Genomic DNA, 14,661 nt, shown 5'->3' on the forward strand with positions numbered 1-14,661 from the left:
ACACTACTCACAGACAGTCACCCGGAGGAAACCCACGAGGACACAGGGAGAACACACCACACTCCTCACAGACAGTCACCCGGAGGAAACCCACGCAGACACAGGGAGAACACACCACACTCCTCACAGACAGTCACCCGGAGGAAACCCACGAGGACACAGGGAGAACACACCACACTCATCACAGACAGTCACCCGGAGGAAACCCACGCAGACACAGGGAGAACACACCACACTCCTCACAGACAGTCACTCAGAGCACGAATCAAACCCACAACCTCCAGGTCCCTGGAGTTGTGTGACTGCGACACTACCTGCTGCACCACCGTGCCGCCCAGGCATTGGTATATTACTTTAACATTACATTAATATTACAAAACACTATAGACTTTACTGAAAGAAAAAAAATAATAAGTATACATTCCCAAACCTTGGACGCCAAGGTATGACACAACTCTGTTTTTGCTGTTATTACACATTTATTTCAACTCTTCTTTATTTCAACTAATTAAGTGTCTAATAATAGCAGATGTTTGTGCTCCTAGTGTAGGAGGATCTGGGGCTGATGTAAGGGCAAATGCAGTTCATTAAGTACTTTATTAAAGGCTGCAACAGCCTTAAAGTGTTCAGTCAATCCAAAGGAAAGACACCAGCCAAGAAAAAGACAAGACAAATTAAGAAGCATGTAAAACATTGATCTCCAACATAACTGGGGCCAAATAAAGACATTTAATGAAAGTAATTACCCTAATTATACCGCTAAACCAATGACGTTTGGCTGTATAACAGGCAACTCTGCAGACATGATGGAACAACAATATCCTAACATGGAAAGGTAAATAAAATAAAATAAAGAGCTATTAAATGCTTTGGTGAGTCAATAGTGTGACATGGTTCAAGAAGATAGGTTACAGGTTACTCTCCATGCTTTATTTAATCAAAAATACTGACAGAAACTCAACTGGATGCTCATTACAGTTAAAAACCTTGTTTGGTATGTGTTTTGCCAAGGCTGACGTTGTAAAAATAATTATTAAGAAATGTCCTAGGTCTAGCACAGCTTAAAAATAAACAGGTTGCGAGTTCCCCACAGGTAGTTTCCCTTTCCTGATGCATGTGGATTAAGTTAAACCCAGTATCTGAAGTGGTTTCTGCCCATCAGACTGGAAGCTTAGTTCAGGGGGTGGGGGGTGGAGGAGGGTGGCGAGACAAAAAGTGGGCGCAGTGGCGAGGGAGCCAGGTCCAGTCGGGCCACCACATTGTTCTCATTCCTCACAGATGAGAAGCGAGGAGATGGGCGGGGAGTTTCTTTGGGCCTAAATGCAGTAAGTACAGTAGAACAATGGCCCTCACAGCCAGGCTCCTGTCCCCACTAGCCAAAACAAGGCCAGCCAGCAAAGGCCCCAATGCCAGCAGAGTGCTAACAACACACAGCAGTCAAAACAGAGAGGAGAACATGGCAGAAAGATACACTGCACTTACGATAAAATAGATACTTAGAATTTGTTCCGTGTGGCCTTGGACTCAAAAGCCAATTGAAGCAGCAGCACAGGCTTTGTTGAGACTTCAACAGGAATTGAAAGCATTAAGGTCATTATGTGCTTAAACAACAGAGGAGCAGGAACAATAGACAGGCCTTTAAGTATCTGTAATAGAAAGGAAAACAGGCTAAACTACAGCAGAATAAAAATTCTGCAGCAGGATAAAAGAATAAAGTAGGCGATGAAGCAGCGGGACTGACTTTTAGTTTTAGAACTAATGAGAAGTAACAAAAAATGAAATTAAAATGGAATTTATTTGGAATTATTTTCCAAAATGTCTGCAAAATCCAACCATTGCGTGAAAAATAAAATGTGTAACTCATGGAGAATAAAAAAAAAAAAGTATCAAAATAATTATCTAAAGATGTTTTGAAAAAAAATGCAAAAATGCTGATTAAAGATCACAGGAAAATTATTGATTAAGGATGGATTTTATTTTGATTTGACGGAGTGGCATCACGGGAATCATGGGATAATTACATAAACAAACGTAAACTTAAATTAAATGAAATTAAATTCATTCTTAATTGTGAAATGGCGATTTGTGTGAAATATGACATGGTGATTTGTTTAATAAGCATCAAAACTAAATTTAATCCAGACCAATGTGCATGTCAGTGGGATATAAAAGTAGCAAAGAAACCGGCATCGTAAGCTAAGCGTTTGTGTCATTACTACATTTGCAGCTGGTTCTAAAAACTGTGGGAACTTGGCGACATTGGCCTGTGAAGGGTAAAAGCAATAACAGGATTTTGTAGTCATATGATTGTGGCATTCTTCACCGAATTAAGGCAATTCAAAAGTAAATGGTCTCAAGAAAAAGGACCACGTAATGAATCCTGTGAAAATGTCATTAATACAATCGGCATTTGGCCTGCACTCTCCTTAGCGCTCTTCCCTTGTAAGAGTGGCTTTTTTATCCTAATCGGATACTTTGCAGTGTCACGTCAGTCACCAGTCTTCAGGGTCTGAGTCAATTTGCTCGTGTCAGCACAGCGATGACGAGGCTGAAGTTCAGAGTGGTCCAGAATGACAGAGCAATCCGATCACTTAATGCCACATTTTCATAGCGAATGCCCAGCAACACTGTCATAAACTGGGAAAGACTGACATGGATGTGGGTTTCTCTCCTGTGATCACAAAAGAGAAGAACAAAACAACACATTTCTGACATTTCAGCAGGTGCTCATTTTACAGATGTTTATGAATCACTGACAGGTTCTTTCAACAGATACAGTAGAGCAGAAGTGTCCAGTTCCAGTCTTAAGAGACTGAAGTGTAACACAGTAGGGAATAGATGCCCCTAGCCATTTTTTTTTGGTTTGCTCCCAATTAGTGTAATAAAAGTATAAAACCTTATATTGTATCTAAGTAAGTATCTAACAAATTACATTACATTTCACTACATTAAAACTTGTCAATATTACAGTACCATCACTTAATTTTGTTTTTTCTTTTTTTACATTTTTCTTAAAATTCTTTAATTTTTTAAAATTCATTATTATTATTTTTTTGCTGCTTCTTTTCCATGGGTTTTTCCTGCTGCCCCCTCATATATTAGTAGCCTCTTTGCTTAATGTTATCAATCTTAATACCCTCTTTTGGTGTCCCCTTAGGTGAGGGAAAACATGGTATTTGTAGTTTTTACTGTTTACACCTCAAGTTAACCCTCCACACCTTAGCTTTATAATTTTTTACCTTCATTATTTTTGTTTTACTGCCGCAGTATTTAAGTACTAAATCAATACTGTTTCTGTAACACTTTAAATTGCCATTATGTACGAAACTTTTGTGAAAGTGTAACCCACTAAACTGAATTATTGGGCTTTAAAAACTAATTTGCAGAGCTTTTATTGTTAATTTTTTAAAATGGATTCAGTGAGAAAGGGCTGTTTTGTTTTCTGTGTTTCTGTGTACTGTTGTTATGTGTCAGTACAAAGCAAAATTTGTGTGTTTTAAACCAGGAGTAACTCTGAATATGTGCATTTACTGAATATAACAGATTATTGAAGAAAGCTGGTCTGCAGGCTTGATTTTCTAACACAAATGGCTGGTCACAGGTACTATGACTGACAATATTTGCCCTACAGGATCTGCACTGGCCTATTCCTACACTTAAAATGATTTTGGGAGTAGAATTACCTCCAACAGAGTCAGCCATTTAGTTAAAGACTAAAACCTCAGTCTTGGAAAAATCGCCCCTGCACTCCTTTCCGGACCAGGCAAGGACATGTGACATCAATATTTAATTCCACGTTGTGAAATGAAGGCTGAAAGTTGGGAGTAACAGGAGAAGTTGTTTAAATGTGTGCCCATGATGCACTTGGCTACATAGTGTTTGGGTTGAATCAGGAGGGGTGTGTAAGAGCCTGGTTTCGTCTCTAAACCCAATCCCTGTCATTTCCACCGATGTACTGACCACATAGAGGAACTCTGCTGAACATTCAAGCACCACAGTGAAGCTCAGGGCTGTTCCCTCATGCCACCCTAAAACACTTGGTTGGGGCGTTGCTCTATTTGGGGTTTTCATCAGGAGTGGGGGGAAAACCTGGCTTTTTGTTGAATAACATGGAACAGATGGGAGCAAAAGTCTCTGTTTCTCAAGAGCAGCCATGTGTCAGGCTGATGATTCTGGGCCTTTGGCTTTGTCTCTTAACTTGTTAAAAGTCTGATAAAACCAATGCTGCCTTTATTAGCCTTAAAAGGGACGTACTACACCACTTTTCCAGAAGTTAACACAGTTCCCTGGGGTCTTAATGAAATGCCTTTTACAAATGCTTTAGTCAAAATACCACAAAACTTTTCGTACTGTGTTAAGAATTGCTGGTTGAGGAGAAACACTGGGTTTAATCATATATTTACTTTTTTCTCTTTTGTTCTCATTTTCACCATTTGTTTGTGTCGCAGTCGCACCATTTGTGGGTTCGAGTCCCGCTCTGGGTGACTGTCTGTGAGGAGTGTGGGGTGTTCTCTCTGTGTCCGTGTGGGTTTCCTCCGGGTGACAGTCTGTGAGGAGTTGGTGTGTTCTCCCTGTGTCTGCGTGGGTTTCCTCCGGGTGACTGTCTGTGAGGAGTTGGTGTGTTCTCCCTGTGTCCGTGTGGGTTTCCTCCGGGTGACAGTCTGTGAGGAGTGTGGGATGTTCTCCCTGTGTCCGCGTGGGTTTCCTCCGGGTGACTGTCTGTGAGGAGTTGGTGTGTTCTCCCTGTGTCTGCGTGGGTTTCCTCCGGGTGACTGTCTGTGAGGAGTTGGTGTGTTCTCCCTGTGTCTGCGTGGGTTTCCTCCGGGTGACTGTCTGTGAGGAGGAGTTGGTGTGTTCTCCCTGTGTCCGTGTGGGTTTCCTCCGGGTGACTGTCTGTGAGGAGTTGGTGTGTTCTCCCTGTGTCTGCGTGGGTTTCCTCCGGGTGCTCCGGTTTCCTCCCACGGTCCAAAAACACACGTTGGTAGGTGGATTGCAGACTCAAATGTGTCTGTAGGTGTGAGTGTGTGAGCGAATGTGTGTGTGCTACCCTGTGAAGGACTGGCGCCCCCTCCAGGGTGTATTCCCGCCCAATGATTCCAGGTAGGCTCTGGACCCACCGCGATCCTGAACTCCTGAACTGGATAAGGGTTACAGATAATGAATGAATGGTTATTGTGTTTGTTTTGCTCTGTTTAACTTCATCTTAGCTCTCTCACTAGATGCGTTGCCCAGTGCTGTGATTGGAGAGAGACAGATGAGGAGGCGGGGTTATTTTGTAAGCAACTACAGTAGTAAGTATTCGGATATAACTATTCTACCTAAGACACAACATAAAACTTCTTACTTTATCCCATGTTTTCTGATTAAACAGATCACAAAAACCTGACTGGGAGTTTTATTTCTCTGTTAGGAGCATATCACCAACCCGTATACGGAGCCTCACCTGGACTCTGAAAGAGTGAATTGGGAGAAGCAGGTAAGACGCCTGTTTCAGGCACCTGTCCACCTACAGCGAGGAGCAGAAAGTACTCTCTCCTAAGCTTTTTTTAGGATCTGGTGCAGTAAACATCACTGCTTCTGCAGCGCAGAGCAGAGGAGAGCTTTCTGAGAACCAGTGGGAGAAAAAGCTCTCAAAAGAATAAACATGCTCGACAAAAAGTAAGGCAGAAAGCAACACACTCTCCTACTGCCTGGACCAAATTTTATTTCCCTTCAGCAAAACCTTGCACAAGCACACACACAAAAAGTTTGGACTCTGTAAAGTCAAGAAAAACAAGCACTGATATTGGTCAAAGAAAGAGACAAAAGAGACAGAGGTAGCCTTCTTAATATCGTTTAAAAAAAACATGAATATAGGTCTTATCAAACAGAAAAATGCAAATTTAAAACCTGTACTGAATTTAATTTCAAATCCCTTTAAACAATGACAAGGCTGATCTTGTGCCATGCTGCTGGACTTCGGGGGAATGGACAGCAGCTCTGCAAACTGTTGAAAGAGATTTTCAGGAAAGTGGAAAGAATGAGTCACTTGCTCTGGGAGACAATTTCCAGATCATCCCTCGCCCCTGCGCTCACCAGGAAGAGAAATGGTGGAAAACAAGGAAATGGTCAACACTGTTTCCTCTGCCTTGCAGTAGACAGCTTCAGTGAGTGACCAGAGTTCCCCAGCAGCAAAACATCTGAGACCCCACTAATGCTTTACTGATGAGACCATGCCTTTTAACCGCGTTCAGAACTTTAGCACCTCAAGCACATTTAAAGACGAGATGAAATGACACTACAGTGTTTCAGAGTCAGTTAAATATTTAAGATTAAAGTCCTTCAGAGTGGTCAGATGTTAAATGCTCTGTCACTGGTGTTATTAACAAGATAACAGAATTGTTCACTGATTTTAAAATCTAAATCCCAAGCCATTTATACCCAGAAAGAGTCACAGTTCACTGGCTGAACCAGTGAACCATGGTTTATAGCAACAAAACTTTGTGATTTCTTTGTCAATATTAAAAATGACGAATGTCCCCGTAAAATCCTTCTACATAAAATATCACATACTGAACACACAGGCGGAGTCATAAACACTCACCAGCAGCAAAAGAATTGCCCAAAATATACATGTTACCTGCCAGAGTCATTCCCAAAGCTCCAGGAAAGCACCGGTCCTGGGGATTATATTAGCAGTTGTTCCCAAACTCAAAATACTCACCTAACTTCCCATTTGCAAAGAAATACACGAAAAAGTCCTTAGGAACAAAGCCGAGGATGGTTTGCCAGGATGTCAGGAGGTCTTTCAAAGCCATCTCCCTTTTATATCGCTATCTTGGCCACACAGGCCCACGGCGAACATGAAAGGAATTCTACGGCCTTCTTACAAACACAAACACTGGCCAGCTCAAAGGCATGTGATCAAGTGGCAACAATTAGCGGAACGGCAGAAGGAGAAAGGCAACGGCCACAGCACAAAGTGCCCAGACACGCTGAGGTTTATGAGAGAAATGTGGAGGGTATGTTTGGAGAAAGCACCCATGTGCTCCACATATGAGGACTCAAAAACATGTTTTTTTCCTTAAAAGGTGCCCACAGTATTTTGTTGGCTATATTATATTTTTCTAGAGATCCATTTGTGAGATATATGTGTCCAAAACAAGCCTTATGTATTTTTTTCCCCACCTCTCTTTATTCCCTACAAATAAACACAACGGACATATGCAAATGACATCTGTTCTTATTGGCCACCTTGTATTGTGCCTCATTTAAAACATAGTAAAAACCTCTCTTTATAATTTCTGTATTAAGTGGCTGAGCAAACTGCTGCTGACTAAAAAGGCAGTTCAACTTTCAAAGTTACAAACATCTCACCATTTATTATTAAAAAAATAATAAAAGACATTTTGATTCCCATCATATTGGCCCTTTAAGAGATTTATTCCCAGCTCTAAAAATGTCACAAAGGCTGACGTTATGCCGTCAGCGTGTCAGCGTATGTGACTCATGCTGAAAATCTCGTCGGTTTTATGACATCTTTGTGTGTCCCTACATTCCTACATACAGCAAAGGAAATTACAGATTTTACAAAGACTATTTCCTTAGTTGATGACTTACAGAGAGTTTCTCAAAGACAAGCAGAAACTCTAAGACCAGCTGTTACTGTCAAAGTTTGTTTCGATTGGGTTTAACAAGTGGAGAAAAGACATAAAACACAAAAGAGCTGGCAAATAAAACTGCAGGGAAGGGGGGGAAACAGCAACCTGTGGACACAGCTTCAAAGGCGAGTGCAACAATCGGCGGAGCAGCAGCAAGCACGGGGCGTGAAAACACCCCCCCCCCACCAGCAAAGCTGAAACACACCAGCCTAAAGACCTATGTGCAAACAAATTCAGACTAAACATCCACTGTATCTTCACACCAGTTCCCTTTCACTCTGCCCTTACACAACCTTATCAACAATACACAAGAAACCTAGGGCAATATGTCTGACCTAATAATAATAATAACAATTAAAGAGCCAATACATAAAACTAATTCTCATTTCTAGAGAAACTAGAGAATTGTTAACAACTGTAGTGAAAGGAATCACAATTCCAAAGAGCTCGACAAGCGAACCCAACATGGATTATTGTTTATACTTATGTGGATAGGCATGGGTTACCTTACCAATACAGATTCTAATAAGACAGCTTATTTTTAGTCTTTTGTATCTGTATCACCCATTGCCTGTCTCCTTCATATCTCTAATTCCTGATAACCCCTATAGCACTCCTTCATTTTCCTTTAAATACATTTAATAACCATATACGAGTACAATGCTCTAGCCTCCACAAGATAAACTGGATTTCATATTGACCCAGCTGTGCAGGGCTGCAGCATCACATGAACCCGTCCTTCCTGTAGCCCAGGGCCTTAATAAAGTAAGGCTCGCACAGAGAAAAGTGCATTTCCTGTCTGTCTCATTGCCGGCTGCTGTTCACTTGTGCTGTAGTCGCCCCACTGGACTTCAGCTTTTCATCGTCTTTCTCTGAGAGGGAGCTTGGTTATTACCGTATATTTAGAACGGGAGGTACACCCACTTATTGAGATCGGTTCTGAAGCAGCTGAGGAGGCCCATAAAAAGGCAGTGCTCTGTTTATGTTGGAGTCTTGTGAAGGTCCTAAAATGGATATGACTATTTATATTTAATATTAAATATATTTTAACATTCTATATATAGAAGCAGCCTTTTTAAGTTTTCCTTATCTAACCTAACACAACCAAAACTGCAGGAGTGAATCTAGGAGGAAAAGGAAAAGCAATTCCAATCTAAATAGGTTTCCATGTGAATTGGTTTTTTCATATGCGTTAGAAAGCAAATTCACATTTAAACAAGTGTTTCACTGTGTTTAAATTATATTTTTATTATGGCACTTGTTATTTAAGATATGTCCATTTAATCTCATTATGGCCTTCGCTGTGGAAAAACATGAAACATTTTCACATCAAGCCATTCTCTGCCCTCTCATTGCTCTCTAACAGCTCAACAAAGCCATAACACCTCACACAATGTGCTAACAGTGTCCAAGTTCTTCTTAAAAAGTTATGAACAATAAATACAATTTAAAAATAAATAAATAACGATTTACATAATGTATACTAAGATATTTAGGTAATATACTAAGATGTGATCTACTCCACCTGCAGTAAAAAACCCTCACAGGGGCAACATTCTTCATGAAAGGGCTACTTCCAATGTTGAGATGCCCATATTTTATTTTATATAAATAAACAGGTGTACTGCTACATTGTTGGAACCTCAACAGATCCCCTGAATACTCAACAGTGGACTAACCTCACTGCAACCAACACACTGCTAACAAAAAGTACTGTTGCTGCCAAGTCATGCCAACCAGTGTTTAAGTGTGATTTCTGTAATTATGTGGTCTGGGCCATTTCCTTTACAGCATACCCCCCAAAAAAGCTGTAGTCTTTGAAACATAAGCACAGTGACAGCATGCAGCTAGATCAACAAGCAAAATGTACACTGTCCTGAAATGACTTTTTGGTTTTTTTTTGTTTTTTTGGACCACAGTCTTTGTTGACATTTTTTACACATTAGCATGTCAAGGAAACGTAGGCAACATTTATAGCACAATGAGTAAATCATGTGCCAAGCTTAGCAATCTATGGCCTAGATGCATAGTTTCTCTTAAAGCATGAAACCAATATTTCAAAACAGGTTATTCAAAACACAACACAGATCATTTCCTTGCAATCCACACCGAGGGTGTATTTCAACATGTTCACGTGTCAAACTCAGACTTCAAACCTAAACAAGACTTCAAAAAGGCCATAATCTACTCTACAATTCAGCTTTTTTTTCAGCTCTTTGTACAGTAGCAGTCTTGCAACTCATGCATAATGTGGCGGATATAAGGGTTTGAGCTTTTTGGTGAAAGGCTAAACTTCCGTCTTTTGCATGTCAGGAAGTGCAGCCATAAAACATAGTGATGTAATTTACTGTGAGTGAGTTGAACTGTCACTTATTCACACAGAAACTTCCTGAAGTCTAACAAGCCACTTAGGTTTGGGACACCCTGTGTTTCCTCTGGCAATAACCTCATCTGTTTTTATCACATACGCTCATAGATTACTTGTCAAAACCTGTCCACAAAAAGGACAAGGCAGGAGAGTAAAAATGAATAAGAGTGAGAACAAATTCAGCCACGTGAGAAGCACAAGCTTGACTTTGTTGTAGTGATTATTGGGTTACAACATTAGATATTTCCATGTGTGTGTGTGGGCATTGCTAATTCATGCTACTAAGCCAGTCAGGGGCTGGACATTTCTTTTTTATTTACAGTGTTGCAAGGAGTATCAAACATTCAAAATGTGCATTAATACTACAGCAATGTATAGAGTACATATGTATTTACCAATTAAAATATCATATTCCTTGCTGCTTTTATTCTGAAGTAGCAGGCTGTACATTTGTTCCAAAAAGCATCATTCACTTCTCAGTCTATACACACAATAAACGAAATATTACACTAATAAAATCCAGTTTTAAGACTTGAATCCTTGTGACAACATTTTTTTAATTATTATTATTAAAGTGTGGTTTTGGTTTCATGACAACCCTAGTCCTATTATAAAACAACGCTTTCACAAGAGTGGACAACAGACAACTAAAGCCTGAGGCAAAGTCATTTAGAAATGTATATTATCAAAATTGGACAAACACATTGTTTTTTTTATTCTGTTGTTGCACAAATTAGCTTCCAGGTCACATTTATGACTTCTGGATACCAAACTCTGCTACATACTCTGATACTGAAGCTTAGCAGTCACCTTGTTTGTGAGCTGAGGGCATGAGGTTTGAAGACAGGTTCATCCAGTTTGCAGAGGAGTGAGTAAAGTCTCTCTCTTTCTCTCTGGGGCACCTTGGCCACAATTTCCACATAACCTCGCCCTGGTAAGTCACTCCACAAAGACTCTACTAGGGCTATTAATAGTGCAGTGTCTTGGTTCATTTTTTATTTAGATGAGCTCTTAAGAAAAAAGTAAAAAGTGTGTATTACATCCATTGTACCAGATCTCATTAAAAATACAACAAGCAACATTTTCACTTCTTGCTTGACAGTCGCACAATACACAACTGCTGTGGGTCATAAGGGCATCCATATGGGTTTTGACCAAACTAAGACTGTTTTTTCCAGACTTTTTCACCTTTAAAATATCAAAAAAGTCATCAAAATATATATATAACACCTCCGATCACATGACGCTCTGCCATCAGTGAATATAACCTAGTTCAAACCTCTGAAAACAGTCGTCCATAGAAAATTATAAAATGCTGAATCGTTACCCTGTTTTTTTTTAATGCCCTGCCCTAGAGAAATGTACCGTGTCAAAAATCTTCACAGTAGGAACCAGACATCTGAACTTGTAATGCCCTTAAAAGCGTTCTTTCAGGAACCGAGAACAAGAAGTTGCTTTAAAACACACTGCCTGATGTTTAAGACACTGTTATACAACGTTTCTAAAGAACAACATCTGCCTAAAATATGCTTTAATGAATTCATAGCAAAATACACACAACATCGTACCTAAGTGTTTTGAATGTTTTTAATGTTTTAACATAAGCAGCTCTTCAGAATGAATCATACCACATCAATCTACCAAGAAAGACCTTGTTTACATTTCATTGACTGCACTGTGCAAAAGATTTTGACTTTGATTTTGGTAGGACAACCTCCAAAATACCCACCCACACCAACCTGGCTAGTGTGATCATTATAATCAAACTCATTGATAATCTATAGCAAATGCTCATGGAAATATGGAAGTCTGTGTGTTTAAACTGGAAACACACCACATTAAGTAAGCGCATTCTTACGCAGCTTAATGCTTGCTAATGGGAGACTGGTGTGGGAGGGGTTTTGGCCTTGGAAATCCCCAGAGAGTGAGGGAAAAGAACAATAATCTGATGCTTTCAATTCTGTAATGCAGCTGGTTGGACTACCAACATGTGCTATAAAAAGCTGTTAAAAAAAAGCAACAAAAATAAATAAATAAATAATTTTTTTAGACAAAAATATATATAAATAGCACCCAGAAAAAGGTCAGCTATGTACACTTTGGGAATCTGTCCCATTCTTATGTTTTGAGAAGGCAAAGACACACCTTCAAGTTATTATAGGCTTTAAAGTACTCGTTCTGCATTACTCTCTTGTTTTATTCTTTTGTCCTGAGGCATATGATGACACACTGATGTATTTTTTGAGTTTGTGCATGAGCAGAAGGTGTACATCATTCTTATATGATCGTTGGGCTGTGAATGGGAGGAGCTACGGTGCTGTAGGATGAATCAGTGCTAATGCGTGAATGCGCTGGTTCTGAAAAATAGTATTCCACTAGACAGGAAGTAGGGAGTCATTTGATTTTCAGCCATGCACTTTTCAAACTTATATTAACATAATAAATTGAGTTTATAAACAAAAAAAAAAATAAATGCAAGTGGTCAAGCTAGAAACTATAGTCTAATAACGTGACGTAATGTGTCAAACAGAAGGTAATTAAAGAAATCAGAGCTATTCCGCTAATGACCCACAAGCAGTCAACTCCATGGCTGAGCATTTCTGCACTGAATCAGAAGTGTAACAAAGACAGCATCTCAAACAAGTGGTTTCAGGCAACCAGAGTTTCATACATCATAAACCTACGGAACCAGCGTCACCTACTTGCAGGGCAGGGCTTTCATGCTCCAGGCTAGTATGGAAACAGAGGCATGGATTGATAGATCTGCACATACTGAATGAAGGTGAAGGTGTGGAGTTAACGTCCAAGCCACTTTTAAGGCGTTAGGGGAATAAATATTTGGTTTTGAGAAAATCGTATTCGTTTTTGGGGACTTAATCAGATATTACTCAATAGACAGTTAGTAAAATAACAACACACGACTCCTACTTCAAAATATTTAAAAAACTAAAAACCTTTATGGAGTGTTAATGAATCTTATGTATAGCAGTGCAAAAACATAACCTCCAAGAGAGCCATTTTTGAAGCAATAAAACGGTTTGTGTCTGTTTTTCCGTACATAAAAGTCCACAAGCCTATTTTATAGAACTCATGTTAAAATAAATAAATAAATAAATAAATTAGAAGTCATGCTAAAGGCGCCAGAAATGACAAAAGGTAGCATTATGGCAAATAAAGTAAAGTCCTCGACGCTAGAGAGCCCGAAACTATTCCGTGCCATAAATATGAAGATAAAGAAAGACACTGTAAACATTTTAGAAAAAACGGCTAAATAAAAACCCTGGAGTGGCTGCGCCACAGAGCCCCCCGCCCACACCAACGAGCTGTAAACAAGACAGCTCTGAAATATATAAAGTCTCATACACAGCTTAGCATTATATCTGAACAATATATTCTCTCTTATTACGAGTAATAAGAAGTTAAATAATTCTGCTAACGTCTGTTTTCAGCACAATCTCTTATGTTTCCTACGCTTCCCACAGAAACGCCCCTTAATGGCTTTAAAATGGCAGACCCGTTTCTAACGTTATTGTTTAGTGTTTAACATAGTAAAAAAATTGTTTTTTTATTTGGCAAGAAATCTAGGATTCAAAAATAACACAAAAAGCGTGGATTTATAAGATGTAAACATTGTAAATATTGTTCACACATAATACGTTTATTAAATTAGAACAATTCCATGTAGATCAGACTTCGTCTATAAATTTAGCTTTGAATTACAAAGTTAAAACGCCCTATAACAGTACAGTGACATAAAAAATATATATACACACTCGGAATATCTCGAAATTACACTTGTTTTGAGAAGTGAAGTTGGCTTCTTTTTCCAATTTTCCGTTCCACCTTAAACAGTGCAGCAGATACGTGCTTGTGCCTGAGGCGCTAGGAGATCTGCTGCACTATTTAAGGTGGAACAGAAAATTCGCAAAGGAAGCAGGCGAATGAGGGGGACTCGCTATTATATACCTATATATTTTTTTTTTTAACACAGATTATATTCTAAAAGACTTGTACATTCAGTTGCCTGACTTTACCCCAAATAAATCCCAACAAAAATATGAGCTCTGCTAGATAGTCCCATCATTTGTGCATATCACGTTATTACAGTGTATACAAAAGTAGAAACACCTCCTGATAGAAAGCAAAGCAAGGAAAGCACTTGGTCCAAGTTGCATGAGGAAGGAAAGCAGAAAAAAAATCAAAACAAGAAACACATACCCATCCATTGCACAGTGACGAGGTTAAACGACAGGGTGACCATAGAAAGGAAGAAGATTATTAAATGTAGGGGTGTGTGTGCTGCGTTTCAGCAGAGCCGTCGACTCTCCAGCACTATTTTCACTCAGCAAAAGCAGCAACAAAGGCACACACACGCTCACACACATACACACTTCCTGCTACTGACGTGAGCACAGAAAACACAGACACACACACTCTCACAGGCATGCTCGGGCTTTACAAAATGGCTTCCCTTTCAGAAACTGACACACCTTCTCTCTCTCTCTCTCTCTCTCTCTCTCTCTCTCTCTCTCTCTCTCTCTCTCTCTCTATTTATTTTTTTATAATTATTATTTTGTTTTAAGTACAAAAAAGCATAGGTGCTGAGATGCATGCTTTTCAATTCATGTGTGTCCAGTCTATTTAAACTAAGAG

The 14,661-nt window shown here is 39.5% G+C and overlaps 1 protein-coding gene across 2 annotated transcripts in view; it reads right to left on the bottom strand.

Moving 5' to 3' along the window:
- ptbp3 (polypyrimidine tract binding protein 3) overlaps positions 1-14,422 on the bottom strand; it is a 69,191-nt gene extending 54,769 nt beyond the window's left edge. For both annotated transcript variants that reach the window (XM_066651649.1, XM_066651650.1), the window contains exon 1: positions 14,227-14,422. In XM_066651649.1, the coding sequence (XP_066507746.1) occupies positions 14,227-14,269 (43 nt within the window). In that variant the 5' untranslated portion in view covers positions 14,270-14,422. The remainder of the gene's footprint in view (positions 1-14,226) is intronic.
- Between the last annotated feature and the right edge of the window lie 239 nt (positions 14,423-14,661).

Source organism: Hoplias malabaricus, chromosome 18 (genome assembly GCF_029633855.1).
Source record: "Hoplias malabaricus isolate fHopMal1 chromosome 18, fHopMal1.hap1, whole genome shotgun sequence".
NCBI lineage: Eukaryota > Metazoa > Chordata > Actinopteri > Characiformes > Erythrinidae > Hoplias > Hoplias malabaricus.